Source organism: Prionailurus viverrinus, chromosome D4 (genome assembly GCF_022837055.1).
Source record: "Prionailurus viverrinus isolate Anna chromosome D4, UM_Priviv_1.0, whole genome shotgun sequence".
NCBI lineage: Eukaryota > Metazoa > Chordata > Mammalia > Carnivora > Felidae > Prionailurus > Prionailurus viverrinus.
The window spans coordinates 1,197,227-1,215,362 of NC_062573.1; the positions used below are offsets into that span (position 1 = coordinate 1,197,227).

The following is an 18,136-nucleotide window of genomic DNA, read 5'->3' on the forward strand; positions in this document are numbered from 1 at the left end:
GACAAAAGCAGCCCAGTGTGACAGAGCCTCATGAGGGAGCATGGGGCCATGGTGCTGAGGGAAGGGGCCTCCACCTAACAACTTGACTCTAACGTTTTAACTGAGACCAGAAGAGTCCGATGCAGCCCTGGGAGTCAGGCCAAGGTCATGGCAAAGGTCTGGGGTGAGAGAGAACGCCTGACACTTGAGAGAGAGAAACATCTCACTGTGGGAGGGACAGTGTGTCGGTGGTGGGATTTTGTGGGCCAAGAACTGACCCCCCAGGACTGGAGCTTGACCTTGGGAAAGCCCTTCAGCCGATACCAAACATTGCCATTCCACTAGCCTTTAGAGGAAATGAAGAAAAATGGTGGGGAGGGAAGGGAGAGGGAAGGGAAGTTGAATGCCACCGCCCTGGAGTGTGGGCTTCTGGAATGCGTGTACAATTGTCCTCACCCCTAGTTGTCTGGGTGACCTTGGGTGATATTCAACCTCTCTGAACTGGCACAAGCCACAGAGAATTTCTTGTTTGGGCTCAGCAGGAAGTTGAGACATGGAGGCCTTAAGGTCATCACTCAGGAGGTGGGTGGGTTGAGGAAACTGTGCTGTGGGGCAGCACAGAAGGCTTGGCCCTACATTTCCCCAGGGTCTGGGTCTGACAGGACTGGAGCCTGAGAGTCCTGCACTCATAGATAAGCATGACTCAGCCCCTCACCTAGCTGGGGTCTTTCACAATGGGCTAAGCCAGAGCCTGAGGCTGGAGAGCGACATGACTTATCCGAGATCTCACAGGGCCCAGGACTCCTGGTTGTCCTAAATTGCTCATTCAACAGACATGATCTAGCACATGGTGCTGGATGATTACTATGAAAAAGACCAATCAAGGTGAAACTTAGAGGGATGGGCATGCAGTGTCACATAGAGTAGTTGGCCAGGGCCTTTCTGAAGAGGTGACAGTTGAGCTGAATGGCCGGAAGGAGCTGGCCGGAAGGAGCTGGCTATGTGAATAGAGCAGTCCAGGTAGAGGATACAGCAAGTGCAAAGGTCCTGAGGTAGGAATGAGCTCAGTGTGATTGGGGGTCAGAAGGGTGACCAGGGTGAGCAGATGGTGATTAAGAAGAAAGCAGGAGTTCAGACTGTACAGGGCCTGGTAGGTCAGGATAAAGAGTGGGCTTTTGCAAAAACCAAATTGAAGAGCTTTATCTGAGCCTGCAGGACTTCCCGGTGTCAGTTCTACTGTGGATTTATGATTCTCATCTGCTCTGGGAGCCCAGGACATTTGGGCACATCCTTGTTTCCATGTGGCCAGGAGAGTGTTGCCTCTTTAGAGAAAGAATCCTCACATCAGGTCACCAGCCATTGTGGGTAATGAATGGATCTGTGGGGAATTCCTCACAACTGTCCCCTTAGGGTTGAGTCTATGAGGAAGAGAAACGTGAAGGATGAAGACTGGGGGTCAGGGGCAGAAGGACTCAGGCTTTGTGTGCCCGGCCTCGTGTGAATGGGAGACCACAGAGAGAGTTTGAACTTGGGCCACCACCCTTGAGCTACGCCCAGGCTAGGGTGCAGGGACAAAGTAGGCCCATGCTCAAAGGAGGCCCAGGGACAGGGCTTGCCTCAGCGTGCCCTCCCCGCAATAGGATGGGGAGAGTCATGGCCGACTTGGTTTTGCACCTGAGCAGGCAGCCTTGGGAAGTTGCTGATCTGGGTGTGGATCAGAACGTGGGTACCTTGGCATCGTGCCCACGTCAGAGCCCTTGAGAAAAAGGTGAATGGAGTTTGAAATGGGGTCTGAGCAGGAACCTAGCCTGGATCTCAGGGGAAGGCCCCATAGAGGGAGGTGGGTGTGGTGGAGGTGGTAAGACCTCCATAGGTAAGACCTTTATGCTGGCCCATAAAGCATTATATATATATATGCTTCATTTATATATATATATATATATAAATGCTTCAGATGGAAAATGTGCCCTCTACTTCACCACAGGCCCACTATTCCCTATTGCCCCATATCTGCTCTTTCGACCGTTTGTGGCTCCTGACCGTGCTAGAGTTTGAAATCCCCAAGGGACCCCATTTGGGCCTTCAAATGGGACACATTGCGGGGCGCCTGGGTGGCGCAGTCGGTTAAGCGTCCGACTTCAGCCAGGTCACGATCTCGCGGTCCGTGAGTTCGAGCCCCACATCGGGCTCTGGGCTGATGGCTCAGAGCCTGGAGCCTGTTTCCGATTCTGTGTCTCCCTCTCTCTCTGCCCCTCCCCCGTTCATGCTCTGTCTCTCTCTCTGTCCCAAAAATAAATAAACGTTGAAAAAAAATAAAATAAAATGGGACACATTGCAGCCTCTGTGGGGGTGCAACACCGAGTTGGTTGGGGTCTGGAGGACACTTTGGGAGGGGGTGTTTGGGAGGTGAAAATTGGTGGCCACTACGTGGCAGTGAGACTGCCCGGGGTTCGAATCCTAACAGTGTCACAGCTGCTCTGCACTGTACCACTGACAGGTAGGTGCTGTTATTATCCCCACTTCATAGAGGAGAAAAACTGAGGCTCAGGTGTAGGTCACACCACCAGAGACAGTCCAGCTAGGGTCGACAGAGAAAATATAAGACGCCCCGTTACACCGGAACGTCAGATTTTTAATACAATTATACGCTGTTTATCTGAAATTCCAATATAACTGAGTGTCCTGTATTTTACTTGCTAAATCTGGCAACCCTACCCGCTTGAAACCCAGGGCTGCTTGACCCCAAGCCCCTGCTTAATTTTCCTACCCACCCCCCCCAAATTTCAGAAATGGAGAAACCCAAGTCCGGAAGGCTAGGCAGCCACGGAGGCGCCCTGGTTCCCACCCCCGCTAAGCCTTTTCTCTCGGATCCCCGGCAGGAGCTTGGGAGAAACGTGGTTGGGCAGAAAAGGGGAGATGCGGGAACTCCGGCTCCGCCCACGGCCTGCAGGCCCCGCCCCCATCCCGGAGGCCCCGCCGCCAGCCACGCACTTCCCTCCCCAGCCGCGCAGGCGGTGCTCGTAGGTCCCGCCTCCCTCCTCCCGGGCTCCGCCCCCAGCGCGCCTGTCTCCTCCCCGTCTCCGCAGACCCCGCCCCCGCTGCCGGCGGCGCACGTTCGGTTTCCAGTCTCCAGAAGCCGCGGCCGCGGTGCCGCCTCCGCCCCGGGGCTCAGGCTTCCAGCCCGGCCCGCCCGGTTTGCGGGCCATGGAGCTCCGAGCAGTGGATCGAGAACAGCCGGAGCGCCCCAGCCTACCCGTCTGGTTAGCTCCCGGCCGGGGGAAGGGGCGGTGGAATCTGGGAGAGGGGTGGAAATCTCTCGTCCTATCCCGCCTCAGGCCTCTCCGTTTCTCCCGCCCGTAGGGAGGTAGGAAGGATGGGGAGGCAGTCGGGGCTCCAGGCTGCTGGTTCTAACTGACCCAGACTCGATGGGTGACCTTGAGCCGAGGGCTCCCCCTCCCTGCCTCTCTTTCTCCATCTGCACAATGGGGATTGGGTTGGTTTGAGGTTTCCCGAAGGTCACCTGATACCAGGTCTTTTAGGATGCTGTCCGGTGTTTGGGGACTTTAAGGCGTTTGACTCCCGAAAGCCATTTGCCTTGACCCTGGCCCCATACCCTTCCCTGCCTCAATTTCCCTGGGCAGGTTCCTCAGGGGCCTGGGACCTAGCTCTGAGTTTCTGGATCTTGGCAGGTGCCTGGCTGCCACCCCTTCCCAGCCTGAGCCCTGGAGACAGCAGCCCCCAGGCTGCTGAGCAGCGGCAACAGCATGAAGGCTCCGGTAAGTGGTGGAAGTAGGAAGGCTCTTGGGGAACTTCCGGCACAGCAGCCTCATAGCCTCTCCCACCCCAGCACTGACTCACTTTTGACCCACTGCTCCTGAGCTGAGAAGGGGAGACTGGCCTCAAAGCCCTGCCTGATCTGGCAGGCTGTGTGGCTTCAGACAAGTGGTGTTCCCTCTCTGGTCTCAGTGCCCTGTGCGCCTCCCCTGTAATGAGGAGATAACAGTACTACCTCTTGTGGGTATCCCCTAGGTCACCCAGGTGAGGCACCCACCTGGGAGGGGGATATGGTGCGAAAGTTCAGTTTAGCTGCTCTCAACTTTATTTAGGAGCTGCTGGTTGTGGGAGAGGACCCTGGATGTTGTGGGGAGTCCACCACCACTGCCTGAATCCGGGTCTCTGGGCCCCTTGTGGGCAGGGGACCAGATGCCGGGCAGAGCCTGAGGCCTCAGGGGCTGAACCCCCTCCCCCCCGTACAGCTGGCCACAGACAGATTTATTTTTAGAAGCTGATGTGGCTTGTGGGCAGAGAAGGGTGGGCCTCTGGCAGGATATGCCCTGGGAGGGGGGCGGGGGCGGGGAGCTGCATTTCCCACCTCCGATTTTCAGAGTACCAGCCAGCTGCTGGGTGGGTTCTGTGGGCCAGCTGAGGGACCTCTGCCTTGGGCGGGCTGGGAGAATATTAGAGCCCAGAGAGACACAGATGGTGACCAGGGTGGCCCAGCACATGACGGCAGCCGCAGGTCGTGCCCCCTGTCAAGGGGCTCCTCGTTGAAAGGCTTGGTGGGGGCACTCCCTAAGAGGGCCAGCGGGCCCCCGGAGGGCGTCCTGCTTCACGTGGCCTTTGGTGCATGTTTTCTGGAGGTGGGAGCCTCTGAACCAGCAGCTGTCAATTACTGAAACCATTTCTTGAGTGACACTTCCCTTTCTGCCATCCTCCTTACTCACCTGGGCTGCTGATCCAGATCCGGCACCAAGTCAGCTGGGGGAGGGGACAGGGGATGGGCACCCTGGCGGCCTCAGTCCAAGGTCTGAAGGAGGAGGGTTTGCCCTCCTGAGGGGCCACTCTTGCGTCTTCTTGTGCACATTATAGTCTACACAGCACTGTTACCGCTGGCCTCACGGTGAGCTCACAGGTGCTACGGGCCCTGAGTTTTTAGAAGAGGAAGCAGGTCCAGAGGGGTGGAGAGTTGCACCCAGGGCTACGGAGTGCACCTAGGCTTCTGGTTAAGAGTATGGGCTCTGCAGCCTGGATTGAAGGGCCCATCCTGTTTCCATGCTGTGTGGCCTCGGGTTTTCATCCCGGATCCCTTATCTAGAACATGGGAAGAATAAAAGGGCTTGTCTTCAGGGCCTGAGCAGCCCAGAGGAAGCCCTGGTTAACTCTGGGCTCTGCTGATGTTCTGGAAGCTACCGAGCTGGGGTTTGGACCCATGAGGCTGGAGCATGGCACCCCAGCATAAGCTTCTAAGAGGAGCCCCAGGGACACCCCCCGCACACACCCCATGACTGTTTGTCTCTCCCAGGGTCGGCTCCTGCTTGTCATCCTGTGCTCCTCGGGCTTCTCAGCTGCCTACATCCTGCTGTGCTGCTGGGCCTGCCTGTCCTTCTGCCTGGCCCCCTGCCTGGACCCCCACCCGTCCACCAACTCCAGGCCCACTGTGCCAGGGCCCCTGCACTTCAGCGGATATAGCAGCGTGCCAGATGGGAAGGTGAGCTGGCCGGACAACATGTCGAGACAGGCCGGCCAGGGTGCCCCCTACTCTCTGGGCATAAGTGAGAACCAGGCGCGTGCCAGGCCAGCCTGGACCCCAGGCTTGGCCCCTCTGCTCACCAGCTGTGTGACCTTGAGCAGTCACTACACCTCTGTGAGTCCCAAGTTCTAAGAGGAAGTGGATTTATTTTTTTTTTATTTTGTAATTTTTTTTTTTTTTTTCCAGAGAGAGAGAGTGAGCACGAGCAGGGGGGAGGGACAGAGGAAGAGGGAGAAAGAATCTTAAGCAGGTTCCACACTCAGTGTGGACCCCAGTGTGGGGGCTCAATTCCATCATCCTGGGATCATGACCTGAGCCAAAATCGAGAGTCGGATGCTCAACCAAATAAGCCACCCAGGCGCTCCAGAAATGTTTTTGTTTTTGTTTTTTAATTGAGTAAATATTGTCTGGCTGCTCTCAGCTGGGTGCTGGAGGTAAAATAGGTGAGTCGGCCAAGGTGCTCACCCCTGGAGCTCCCAGTCTGGTGGGGGAGACAGACACCTTCACATCGTGGTGATCTGTGTATCATTCTGTGTATGTATTTTTTTTTAATTTTTTTTTTTAATGTTTGTTTGTTTTTGAGAGAGAGGCGGAGACAGAGTATGAGCAGGAGAGGGGCAGAGAGGGAGGGAGACACAGAACCCGAAGCAGCTCCAGGCTCCGAGCTGTCAGCACAGAGCCTGACGCGGGGCTCGAACCCACGAACTGTGAGATCGTGACGCTTAAGCGCCTGAGCCACCCAGGTGCTCCTGTCTTTAGATGTAACTATGTTTGCACATAAGCCATTCATTCGGCAAGTGTGTATTTGGTGCTTGGATGCGCCTTGTCTTGTGCTGATGATCGCTGCTGGGGATGGAGATGATAGAGAAAAGTCATGTCAGCCCCAGACCTTTCGTCCTCTCGTGGACGCTGGAGCTCAGGGGTGATGAGGCAGCTTTGGCCCCTGCCCCGTGACGCCCCCCTCCCCATGCTTGCTCTGCCAGGTGCAGATTGGAGTACGTTATACCCCTCACCCTGGTTTCAGTGGCCCCCCATGGTAGCTTTCTCAAAGGCATCCCATACTGACACCCAGCACAGAAAGCTCCCGGCTCTGAGTCTGATGGCTCTCTGAGCACAAAGGTCAGAGGGAGGCATGTTCAGGGACCCCGGCTCGGAGGAGACGTATTTTGGGCCTTCATTTCTCTGAGTCTTGGTTGCCTCCTCATTGGTAACTTCTACCGATGAATCAAGAATCTTCTGGTTTCTACCTCTGTAGAGTTGCTCTGCTGATCTAACTGGGTGATCCGTGGCCAGTGTTCCCAACAGGTGCCATGTAAATATTTGATCAAGATGTAAAACCACTGGGGGTTTGGCCGCATGGGACAAGAGGTGGGGTGGGCCGGGTAGATGCTGTCCCATCTTCCGTGGTGGTGGCCAGTGTTTATTTCAGACACTCGAGCCCATGCGGATATGGGCTCGAGGTGGCCAGATCCTCTGGGTTTCTTAAGAGAAGCCAGAAATCCAGGTTTTGGATATCCGGAAAAAAATCTGGTTGCAGTTAAATAGTTTAAAGCCCTTGCGTGGGACAAGCTGAATATCTCCTGGGGCCAGCAGTGACCTCAGATCTGAATAGACCACAGTGGGCAGGTTAGGCTCAAACTGTGGGCAGAAAAAAGGAATCGTGCTGTCTTTTGGAGGCATGGAAAATGGGCCTGTGAGTCCCTAAATCAACATTAGGTCTGATATAAAATATCTCAGAGAGGAATACAGGACCATCGTAAACCCGTGTCCTCTCGGGAGGGCATGGAGACATGGGGTGGGGAGCAAGTCTTTTTCTGGGACCCCAGACCGCCAGTGAACATTTGTAGACATGTTGGCTCAGCTTCAGCTTCTCGGGGGATAATGAGATGGTTGGGCCCTCACTGTCCTCTGGGTCTGGGCTAATCATTCCCCAGGCAGTTTTATTTTATTTTAATTACTATTTTTAAAAATTGTTTTAATGTTTATTTATTTTTGAGAGAGACCGAGCATGAGTGGGGGAGGAGCAGAGAGAGAGGGAGACACAGGATCCGAAGCAGGCTCCGAGCTCCGAGCTGTCAACACAGAGCCCAATGGGGCTCAAACTCACGAACCCTGAGATCATGACCTGAGCCGAAGTCAGACACTCAACTGACTGAGCCACCCAGGCGCCCCTAATTATTATGTTTTTATGGGGGAGAGAGAGAGAGAGAGAGAGAGCATGCACGTGAGTGGGGGAGAGGGGCAGGGAGAGAGAAGCAGAATCTCAAGCAGATCCCACGCTCAGTGCAAAGCCCCACTCGGGGGCCCGATCCCACAACCCTGGAATCAGGGCCTGAGCCGAAATCAAGAGTCAGAGGCTCAACCGACTGAGCCACCCAGGCGCCCCTCCAGGCATTTTTAATTGAGTCCTCTCACAACCTGGTCAAGTAAATGCTATTTTCATCCCCATTTGACAGATGAGGAAACTGAGGCTCAGAGAGACAGAGGAAGTGGCAGAACCAGGATTCAGGCTCCGAGCCAGACGTTCTCAATGTTGTGAAACCCTAAAGACTAAAGACCCTTCTTTTACTTACAAACCGGGCACAACATGAGTGGGGCTCAGGCAGAGGAGGGAGTGGCCTGAGAGTCATTGTGAAGAGCCGAGGTTCATGTTTACTTAACAAGCACATATATGACCCCTGGTACCAGTGTGTGCTAAGTACCGCTTCAAGTGCTTTATAAACGTTTGCTCACGTAACCGTAATAAAGAACCCACGATGGGGTGCCTGGGTGGCTCAGTCGGTTGGGCGTCCGACTTCAGCTCAGGTCACGATCTCGCGGTCCGGGAGTTCGAGCCCCGCGTCGGGCTCTGGGCTGATGGCTCAGAGCCTGGAGCCTGTTTCCGATTCTGTGTCTCCCTCTCTCTCTGCCCCTCCCCCGTTCATGCTCCTTCTGTCTCAAAAATAAATAAACGTTAAAAAAATTAAAAAAAACAAAACCCACGATGGAGGGCGTATTAGGGCCTCAGCAATAGGGAAAAGGGACATGAAGGTGGCCGATGAGGAAGCATGGGGCTCTGAACGCAGAGTCTCAGCCCTGCCACTTGCTATCCATGTGACCGTAGGAAAGTCACTCCCCCGGCCCAGCCTCGATTTCCTTACCTGCAAAATGGGTTGACGCCGTACTTGCAGCTGATACAGGGGCCATGTGAAGGCGGTGGCTGTTACCGGGTGGAGGGACAGGGATGTGGCAGCTGTGTGCTCATGCCTTTCTCTTCCTCTCTGCCTCTCCCTGCAGCCGCTGGTCCGAGAACCATGCCGTAGCTGCGCCGTGGTGTCCAGCTCCGGCCAGATGCTGGGCTCGGGCCTGGGCGCGGAGATCGACAGTGCCGAGTGCGTGCTGCGCATGAACCAGGCACCCACCGTGGGCTTTGAGGCGGACGTGGGCCGGCGCAGCACCCTGCGCGTGGTCTCGCACACGAGCGTGCCTCTGCTGCTGCGCAACTACTCCCACTACTTCCAGCACGCCCGTGACACGCTCTACGTGGTGTGGGGCCAGGGCAGGCACATGGACCGGGCGCTGGGCGGCCGTACCTACCGCACACTGCTACAGCTCACGAAGATGTACCCGGGCCTGCAGGTCTACACCTTCACGGAGCGCATGATGGCCTACTGCGACCAGGTCTTCCAGGACGAGACGGGCAAGAACCGGTGAGCCTGGGGCCGGCCTGCGCGGGGCGGTGGGGGAGGGTCTCCCTGCTGGCTGGGGACCTGCCTTCTCAAGCCGCTTCTTGTCCATCACGGGTCTGCTCCACCGGGCGCTGGGGTTCAGCAGTGAGGGAGGCAGACGTGCTCCTGCCTCTGATGGGGGACAGAATCAGAGAGACTGTCGTTCGTCGAGTTAGCACATAGATCAAAAAGCCCCTACGGTGGCCGGCCTTACGAGCACAGGCTAGGGGAGCACTGCCGCGGGGAGCGGTGTCGGGAGCTCTGGCCTCGGGAAGGGATACTCCCTGAGATCTGAATTGGCCTCTGAAGTCCCTGCCAGATGACAGAAGTAACAGTGACGGTAGAAACTAGAAACGGCCCTCTTCCTGCACCAGGCACTGCCTTAAGCCCTCTGGGTTGAGGATCTCCTTTCATCTCACACTCAGACTCCTCCCAGCCTCCTCCTCCACGCGCTGGCTCCTCCCACCCCCACCACAGCTCTGGAAATCTGGCCGCCAGCCTCCAGTTTCCCAGCCAGAAACCTGGGCTTTGTACCCGCCTCCTTTCATTCCATCACCTGCGGCATACGGTGGCCTCTTGACTCTCCTGTGCCCACAGGTGCCACCTGGACCCAAGCCACCGTGGCGCCCCAGCCTCCGCTGCGCTTGTAGCAGCCCCTTGCTGCCGCCACTCTTGCCCCTTTGCAGTCTGAGCGCCAACCGCCTGCAACCTGACGGAGGCTTCCCTTCACGCGGAGAATAAAGTCCAGGCTCTCGTCCCTCCCCTCCCCTGGCCTGTAAGCCTCCTACGAGGCCCGCCTCCGTGATCCCGTCATCTCCCTTCTCTCAACCTGCCCGTCCTCTGGGCCTCCTCACATCTCTACACTGGCTCTCACCTGCAGGGCTCATACATGTTTTCCCTCCGTCTAGAATGTTCTCCTCTCACGCCTCCCTGTGACTGACTCCTTCTTGCTATTCAGGTCTGGATGGGATGTCACCTCATCAGAGAAGCCCTCCATGACCACCCCCCGTCTGAAGGTGCCCTTCCCTGCCTGACATTCTTTGTCCCCTTCTCGTCTCAGCATTCCTGGCCCTCCCTTGAGAATGTTAGCACCGGCCATGGCAGGTCCCTGGCCACCCAGTTTGAAAGAGTGAGCCACCCCATAACCCTTCTGTCAAGGTGGGTGTGAATAGCCCTCGTCTGGGAGGGTAACCAGTGCTGGTGCATTGAGAGAGTTGAGCCCTGGGCTGCCCACACAGTCCCTCGCTCCCAGTTGGGTGTGGGGACCAGGGGAGGTGCTGAGCTGACGGTGTCCCCTCCCCATACCTACCTATATAATTCTCCCCGTTCCACAGACGGGTCAGCGAGGCTCAGAGAGGTTTGTGAGCAAAGCTGATACCCTAGGGCAGATGTAGGGTTTGAATTGAAGACCAACTTGAATTCAGACAGGGGTCTTCCCCACTCTCACCCGCTGTGCTCGGTGGCCTCACACGATCGTCTGGGGGTTTGCTCAAGCCCCTTGTGGGTGGTGAGGGGCTGAACGAGCCTGGGTTGGCGTCCAGCTGCACCTCTTTCCTGCTGCTGATCTCGGGCTGGCTCTGTCCCCTCCCCAGCCTTCCCCAGGGCCCCCTCTGTAGGGGGTCAAGGGGAGGGCCCTTGGCCGGGAGAGTGACCAGCGCTGTGCCTGGAGACAGCTGAGGCTGGGCCTGTCGCACAGCCCCTTCCTTGCTCAGACCCGCATTGGGGAGGGACGCGGCTGCGCTGACTGTGCCCCTTCCCGCCAGGAGACAGTCCGGCTCCTTCCTCAGCACCGGCTGGTTCACCATGATCCTCGCCCTGGAGCTGTGCGAGGAGATCGTGGTCTACGGAATGGTCAGCGACAGCTACTGCAGGTCAGGCCAGCCGGGTCCTGGGCGGGAGGAAAGGCCGGGGCGGGGAGGACCGTGGGCCCCCTGTCCTGGCCTCACCCTGGGGGAGCTTGGGGCACGGGGTGCGTGGGCTCCCCCGTGGGCGGCTGAGGCTCAGACACCCCTGGGGCCCAGGGCCTCCCTTTCCTCATATGTAAAAGAGAGAGCGATCACACCTTCCCCAGAAGGTTGTAGAAACGTTTAGAGAGAGAATAAATCTACCGAGGTGCTCAGAAGGGCATCATCAGGCACCAGCCGCGTCGAAGCTGCTGCCGTTGATACCACAATAGTTCAGTATTATTGTAAGGAACATGTGCACAAGGGACAGGACGGGCCCCGGGTCTTTGTTTTCTGTTCTCTTGGAGCTTGCTTGGTGAGCACGTGGGCCAGATGACAGCCCATGTGCGCCCTCTGCCATGGCCCCGGGCCAGACGGCCAGTGTGCACGGTGCTGATGAGCGGGTGGGGGTGCAGCCGCGGGGACTGACGGGACGCTCACCGGAAGCCCAGGACCCGCAAGGCACTTTGCAATCTTACATCTTTTTGACCCAGGTGGTCTCAGGTGACCGTCTGCGTTTTACAGACGGGTTATTTATGCTCACAGAGTACGTCTCCAGCCCAGAAGCGGCCAGCTTGCAAGAGCCAGAGCCAGGGTCAAACCCTGGCCCGTGGGATCCGTGGGCTGCCCTGCGCCTCCCCTGTCCTGACCTTCCCCGGGACCAGGCATGGGGGTGCTCCAGCGGGGAGTCCCTGATGAAGGGCTGGTCGTGGTAGGTGGCAGGGTGTGGCGGGAGGCAGGCGAGCTTAGGTGCCCCACGCCTGTCCCTCTTCCCCACCCGCAGGGAGGAGAGCCACCCCTCGGTGCCTTACCACTACTTTGAGAAGGGCCGGCTGGACGAATGTCAGATGTACCTGGCCCACGAGCGGGCGCCCCGCAGCGCCCACCGCTTCATCACTGAGAAGGCCGTGTTCTCCCGCTGGGCCAAGAAGAGGCCCATTGTGTTTGCCCACCCATCGTGGAGGACCCAGTAGCCCCATCGCCTAGCCAGCCACAAGGCCCTCACCGGGCCTCTGTTCCACACTCCACCGGAAACATTTAATTTATGGATCCTGTCTCCTGCCACATGCCTAGTGGACCTAAGGTCCCTTCTGGCCCTACCCTGGGGACACTTGGAGCCATCTTAGGCCTCCCGACTTGAGGGGGAGAAGAGGAGGACTGTGGTGACCTTTGCAGCCCTTCCCTGCACCCCACTTTCTGAGTAATCCAAATCTTCGTTTTGGGGTTCACCCCCCCTCTGGGTCTGTCCAGTGGCCTTTGCCCCCGGGGCTGATGGCCCCTCAACTCACCAGCATTGTGATCTTCGATCTTTCAACAGCCCTGGTCCTTCTTCACTGTCCCCACTCCACCTGCCTTTGGTGCCACATTTCCCAGGCTGGAGCTTGGGGTTCGTTGGGCGAAGGGGCCTTTGAACTGTGACTGCCAGGGCCACCTCTGGAGTGTACGGGTAAACATGTGTTTTCTGGAAGCCTGTCTGAAGTGTGGTCATGTGTCTGGGGGTGGGGATTGGGGCTCCTCTTCCTGCCACAATCCCATAACCTGTTGACTCGAGGGCAGGCTGGGTCCTTGGGCCCCTCCCCGGGCCCACAGCCGGCTGGATTTCTGGCATTTAACCTGCCCACGTGTTTCTTCCCCAGGAGCCTACCTGCTTCCCCGCCAAGTCAGGAAGCCTCTTCCTCACCAGGCCGGGAAGTCTGGCTCCCTGGCTGCACTTGGCACGGGGAATGCCCCACCTCAGCAGCTTCCAGGGTACCCCTTGTCCTGTACCAGTGGGAGGAGAGTCCAGAGCTTGGGAGGAAATGACTCAGGGTGGGAAGGAAAGTGCCCCACCCCGTGTCACCTCCCTGCTCCGTGGGTTAAATTCCAAGGATCTTGCCAGTTAAATCCCCTGTTAACTCTGAAGTTGGTCACACTGCAAGGAAGGCAGGCAGAGCTTCAGTTTCCTCACCTGTAGGGTGGGAAAAACAGACTCATCAGTAAACAGCAAGGGCCGGTGAACAAGGGTCTGGGGCCACCTTGGGGAGCGGGACAGAGTTAGCACATTTTACAGATAAGGAGAAGCCACTTGGCTGAGCCAGGAGAGCAAGGGGTCTGAGTGCCTGGGCCCTGCACCAGAGGGCTGGGGAGAGCCCGTGAAAGTACTTAACTACCCCTCCCTCCCTTTTTCCTTTCCTTCCTTCCTTCCTTCCTTCCTTCCTTCCTTCCTTCTTCCTTCCTTCCTCTGCTCCCTCTCTCCTTGCCTCCTTCCTTAATCTGGAGACCAGGAAACTAATGAAAAACCAGGACCCCAGGACCTCAGGCTGTCAGCTGCGATGGAGGAGCCCTGGGGTCCTAGCTCCCCCAGCTCCAGGGCTTGGGGCCCACCTCACGGGCATGTGACTTGCGCAGTTGTTTAGGATCTTATGCTTAGCGTAACGCTCTGCTGTTGTCAACCTGAAATTCTTAACAGTGCTTTGTCACAAGGGGCTGCACACTTTCATTTTGTGCTGCACCCCGCAAACTATGTGGCCAGTTGTGCCACGGATCCGGGGTGCCAGGAGCACACTCCCCCTGCTGCCCCCAGCCTTCTCAGGAGAGCCTGGAGACCCGGCCCCTGGCCCACAGCACTGCTTTATGCGCCTGGCCTCCCCCGCCCCAGTGCCAGGCAGGCCCAGAAGGCTCTGCAAGCGTGGGAGGAGCGGGGAGAGCCCTGAGCTGGGGAAGTAGGAGCAGGCTGGCAGCCGAACGCCAGCTGCTGGCCTGGCAGTGGCCAGTGTCTCTGAGCAGGTATTGGGCAGAGGTAAGGGTGGGATGTAACCTGGCAGGGAGAGGGTTGGTGGGGGAACTTCCAGGCTGGGAGGGAGGGCTCTGGAGTGAGACCTGGCCTCCCTCAGGCTCCTGCCGTGGGATCCTGGCAGATTAGTGCCTTCCTCCTGGCCTCAGTTTCCTTATCTGTGAAAGATATTAAAGTAGTCCTCACTGGGGCACCCAGCTGGCTTGGTAGAGCATGCGACTCTTGACTTCGGGGTTGTAAGTTCAAGCCCCATGTAGGCATGGAGTCTACTTTAAAAAAAAAAAAAAAATTAGTCCCTACCTCATGGAATTGTATGAATTCACCAAGGTGGCCCCAGGGATGACACTTGATGTGTGGGACTATCATTTTCTTTTTTTTTTTTTTTTAATTTTTTTTCAACGTTTTATTTATTTTTGGGACAGAGAGAGACAGAGCATGAACGGGGGAGGGGCAGAGAGAGAGAGGGAGACACAGAATCGGAAACAGGCTCCAGGCTCTGAGCCATCAGCCCAGAGCCCGACGCGGGGCTTGAACTCCCGGACTGCGAGATCGTGACCTGGCTGAAGTCGGATGCTTAACCGACTGCGCCACCCAGGCGCCCCAAGGGACTATCATTTTCAATGGGATCTCCCTTGCTCAGCATCGGCCCTGCCCTCCTTGGCCCTGACCAGCTGCCTCCCTGCTCACAGTCTTGTCCTGGGTCTCCAAGGACAGAGGCTGCTGTTTCTGGGGAGATTTGAACTCACACCCCTTCCAAGAGGTTGCCTCCTCCTCCTCCGTCCCCCAGGAGATGCTGGCTCAGCCCCTGGGCCCAGTGCACAGAGGAGCCTCTGTCCTGGTCCTGCCCCCGGGTGGGATGTTTATTGCTGGGTTGGCCTAAATAATGTGTCTTTCTGGGATGGTGACCTGGCAGGCACCGTCCACCAGTTTCTTCCTCTGGGCCAAAGACAATGACCCCTGGCTGCTCTGGTGACTGGTTCTGGGCCTGCTGAAGGCTCTCCGAGAAAGCCTCTTCTCTGCCACTGCAGTTCCAGCAGCTTCCAGGAGGTGAGTTGGGGGCGGGACCTTCCTCCCAGCTCTGAGGAGTGTGGCCGGGTGGGGCACCGTGTGTGCGGCCCCCCTTCGGGGATCTGTTTTCCTGTCCACACCCCTGCTCCTTTGTCCCCTCGGCAGGCCTGCTGAGGACTCATCTACTTCCTCCTGAGGTCAGAGGGGAAACCAGGTGAGCCTCACAGCCTGGCCGTGTCTTAAGGGGCCTCTTCTCAGAAGGAACTTGGGGCCAGCTACTTCCTGGTTCCAGACCCACTGCCCAGGTCTTGGGAACATGTGCTTGGGAGCAACTCCTGTGTGCAGGCCCACACCTGCCAGAGATGCTCACTTGCCTCTTCTGTGTCCAGAGGAAAAGAGCCTGGAGTTCCGAGGCTTGACTCCCACACCTGTGCCCAGGACCCAGGAGGGAGAGACCTGGGCAAGTCTTGACCCCTCTCGGGGCCTTGGTTTGGGTCTGTGTAAATTGGGAGCTAGGGTGGCAGGTGAGGGAGTCTCAGGGCTCCTCCTAGGGCCCCGCGGAAGGGGAAAATCCCAACAGTGCAAAGATTGCTAATGGGTAAGAAGGGAAGGTGGTCACACTCAGGACCCCCACCCTGGGACAAGAAGGCCTGAAGCAGAGGCCATCTCCCCCACACCATGGATGGGCAGCTCTGTGGGGAGGACCAGCTCCGGGCAGAGTTGGAGAACAGCACCAGAATTGGCCACGGCCACCCGTCCATGAAAGCCCTGCTGTGGGTGTGGGGCAGGCCTTGGGCTTTGGGGCAGAATGACTTGTGGTTATTCAGCAGATAGGCCTGGGGGAATCCCAGCCTGGGCACCTGTGCGCACCCCAAGTGGCACTTTCTCCCTCTGGAGGGTAGTAGTACCCATCGCATAGGCTACTTTAAGGATTCAGTGAGGTGTATCTGCAAAGTGCTTAGCACAGGAGAAAGCACCTGGCATGCGACCCACTGGAGCTGGTTTTTCTTATCCTTGTTATTACCGAAGTGGTTCTTTTGGGGGGGGGGCCCCGAAAAGGGAAGTCAGCCCTACAGCAGAGCTTCCTGGAATAAGCCTTGGCCCGGCAGGCCTGAGGGGGGAGCTCCAGGTCCGGGTTTGGTCTAGGAACTGGTTCTGCAACACTCTGATCTCCCTAGTCCCTGTCATTGGCCTGGGGCAGGGAGAAGAGCTGGGGACAGAACACCTCCACCCCTGGTAGAGGCTCTCACCTGAGGGGTGACTTTGGGCAAGGGGCTCCTGTTCTCTGAACCCCCATAACCAAGCTTCCCACCCGGCTGCCCTGCTCCCTGCCCTGTGGTTTTGTGTCCTCCTGCTGGCAGGGTGAGAGGTCTGGGGCTGAAGTGGGGTGCGGCTCAGGAAGCGGATGGAGGTGGACACCAGAGGGGCAAGAAGCCTCGAATCCACCTTTGGCCCTCCCCACTGAGCCCCACTGCCTGGTGGGCAGTGTCTACACAACCTGGAGGAAGGACCTTAGGCACGCCCCCCCCCCCTTTGGTTTTAATTTAAAACAAAGTGGTATTAACAAATGAGTCCAATGTAAACAGCCTGGAACTTTATGAAGCAGAAAATAAAGGTAGCACCCACCCTTCCTGCCCCACATCCATTCTCCAGGGGGAAACTACTGCCAGTGGTCTAGTGTGGATTCTTCCAGACTTTTTGTGTACGTTTACAAATATATAGGCATATGGGGCGCCTGGGTGGCGCAGTCGGTTAAGCGTCCGACTTCAGCCAGGTCACGATCTTGCGGTCCGTGAGTTCGAGCCCCGCGTCAGGCTCTGGGCTGATGGCTCGGAGCCTGGAGCCTGTTTCCGATTCTGTGTCTCCCTCTCTCTCTGCCCCTCCCCCGTTCATGCCTCTGTCTCTCTCTGTCCCAAAAATAAATAAAAAACGTTGAAAAAAAAAAAACAAATATATAGGCATAGATAGTTATATACTTAAAAAAAATTTTTTTTAATGTCTATTTTTGAGAGAGACAGATTGCGAGCGGGGGAGGGGCAGAGAGAGAGGGAGACACAGAATCCAAAGCAGGCTCCAGGCTCCGAGCTGTCAGCACAGAGCCCGACACGGGGCTTGAACCCACAAACCACAAGATCATGACCTGAGCCAAAGTCAGATGCTTAACCGACTGAGTCACTCAGGCACCTCCCCCCACCCCGCCCCGATAGTTGTATTTTTTTTTTAAGGAATCATGCTATAGATGCAGTTCATTTTTTTATAAGTTAAAAACTCAGTTTTTAAATATAAAAACATTGTGGCTGTTAATCTTAAAATTTCTGGAAAATACAGTTAAGCCAAAAAAAAAAAAAAAAAAAAAGCAGCCCATAATCTCATCATTGCAGAAATAACCACTCTTAACACTTTAATCACTGATAGGCAAAAAAGTATCTCCTTATTTTAATTTGATTGTCTCTGTCCTTTTTTCACTTGTTTTAGTGCTTTTTAAAAAAAGTTTATTATTTTTGAGAGAGAGAGAGAGGGTGTGCTTGCATGCACGAGCAGGGAAGAGGCAGAGGGAGAGAGAGACAAAATCCCAAGCAGGTTCAGCACAGAGTCCGACTTGGGGCTCAGTCTCACGAATTACGAGATCATGACCTGAACCAAAATCAAGAGTCGGACACTGAACCGACAGAGCCACTCAGGCGTCCCTCTTTCTTTCACCTTTTAATTACTGTGATACATGGGGCACCTGGGTGGCTCCGTCAGTTAAGCGTCCGACTTCAGCTCAGGTCATGATCTCACGGTCCGTGAGTTCGAGCCCCGCGCCGGGCTCCGTGCTGACAGCTCGGAGCCTGGAGCCCGTTTCGGATTCTGTGTCTCCCTCTCTCTCTGACCCTCCCCCGTTCATGCTCTGTCTCTCTCTGTCTCAAAAATAAATACACATTAAAAAAAATTACTGTGATACATACAAATGGTGGCATAGATCATTCTTGTAAATTATAAAACATAACAATATAGTGAACCTCTCAAAACCCACGTCCCACTTAAAGACCAGAGTGGCACTAGAAATGCCCGCCTCTGTTTCCTCCCTCCCCTTTCCTGCATCCCTGCCTATCCCACAGAGACAACTGTGTTCTTGCTTGTAAAACTTTAATCATTCGGATAGGCAAAAGCTAACCCCCTCCCTGTCTGGGAGAAGTAGCCTGCTGCCAGCTGT

General features: G+C 56.4%; 1 protein-coding gene across 4 annotated transcripts; it reads left to right on the forward strand.

Moving 5' to 3' along the window:
- The first annotated feature begins 70 nt into the window (after positions 1–70).
- ST6GALNAC4 (ST6 N-acetylgalactosaminide alpha-2,6-sialyltransferase 4) lies at positions 71–12,627 on the forward strand. Of its 4 annotated transcripts, XM_047831109.1 has the most exons (8): positions 71–163; positions 3,066–3,239; positions 3,669–3,755; positions 5,282–5,467; positions 8,786–9,198; positions 10,175–10,232; positions 10,980–11,087; positions 11,944–12,122. In XM_047831109.1, the coding sequence occupies exons 3-8, from the start codon at positions 3,744–3,746 to the stop codon at positions 11,980–11,982; spliced, it is 816 nt and encodes a 271-aa protein (XP_047687065.1). In that variant the 5' UTR covers positions 71–163; positions 3,066–3,239; positions 3,669–3,743; the 3' UTR covers positions 11,983–12,122. The 4 variants fall into 4 exon arrangements, with proteins under 4 accessions (XP_047687065.1, XP_047687063.1, XP_047687062.1 ...); XM_047831107.1 differs by lacking the exon at positions 10,175–10,232 and having other exon boundaries at positions 81–163; positions 3,621–3,755; positions 11,944–12,627; XM_047831106.1 differs by lacking the exon at positions 10,175–10,232 and having other exon boundaries at positions 82–163; positions 11,944–12,627.
- The last annotated feature ends 5,509 nt before the right edge of the window (positions 12,628–18,136 follow it).

Bases quoted from the DNA above. Each gene is read 5' to 3' on its own strand.
- ST6GALNAC4 (XM_047831107.1), top strand. The intron at 9,199-10,979 runs GTGAGCCTGGGG...CCTTCCCGCCAG, and splicing joins GACGAGACGGGCAAGAACCG to GAGACAGTCCGGCTCCTTCC. The intron at 11,088-11,943 runs GTCAGGCCAGCC...CCCCACCCGCAG, and splicing joins GTCAGCGACAGCTACTGCAG to GGAGGAGAGCCACCCCTCGG.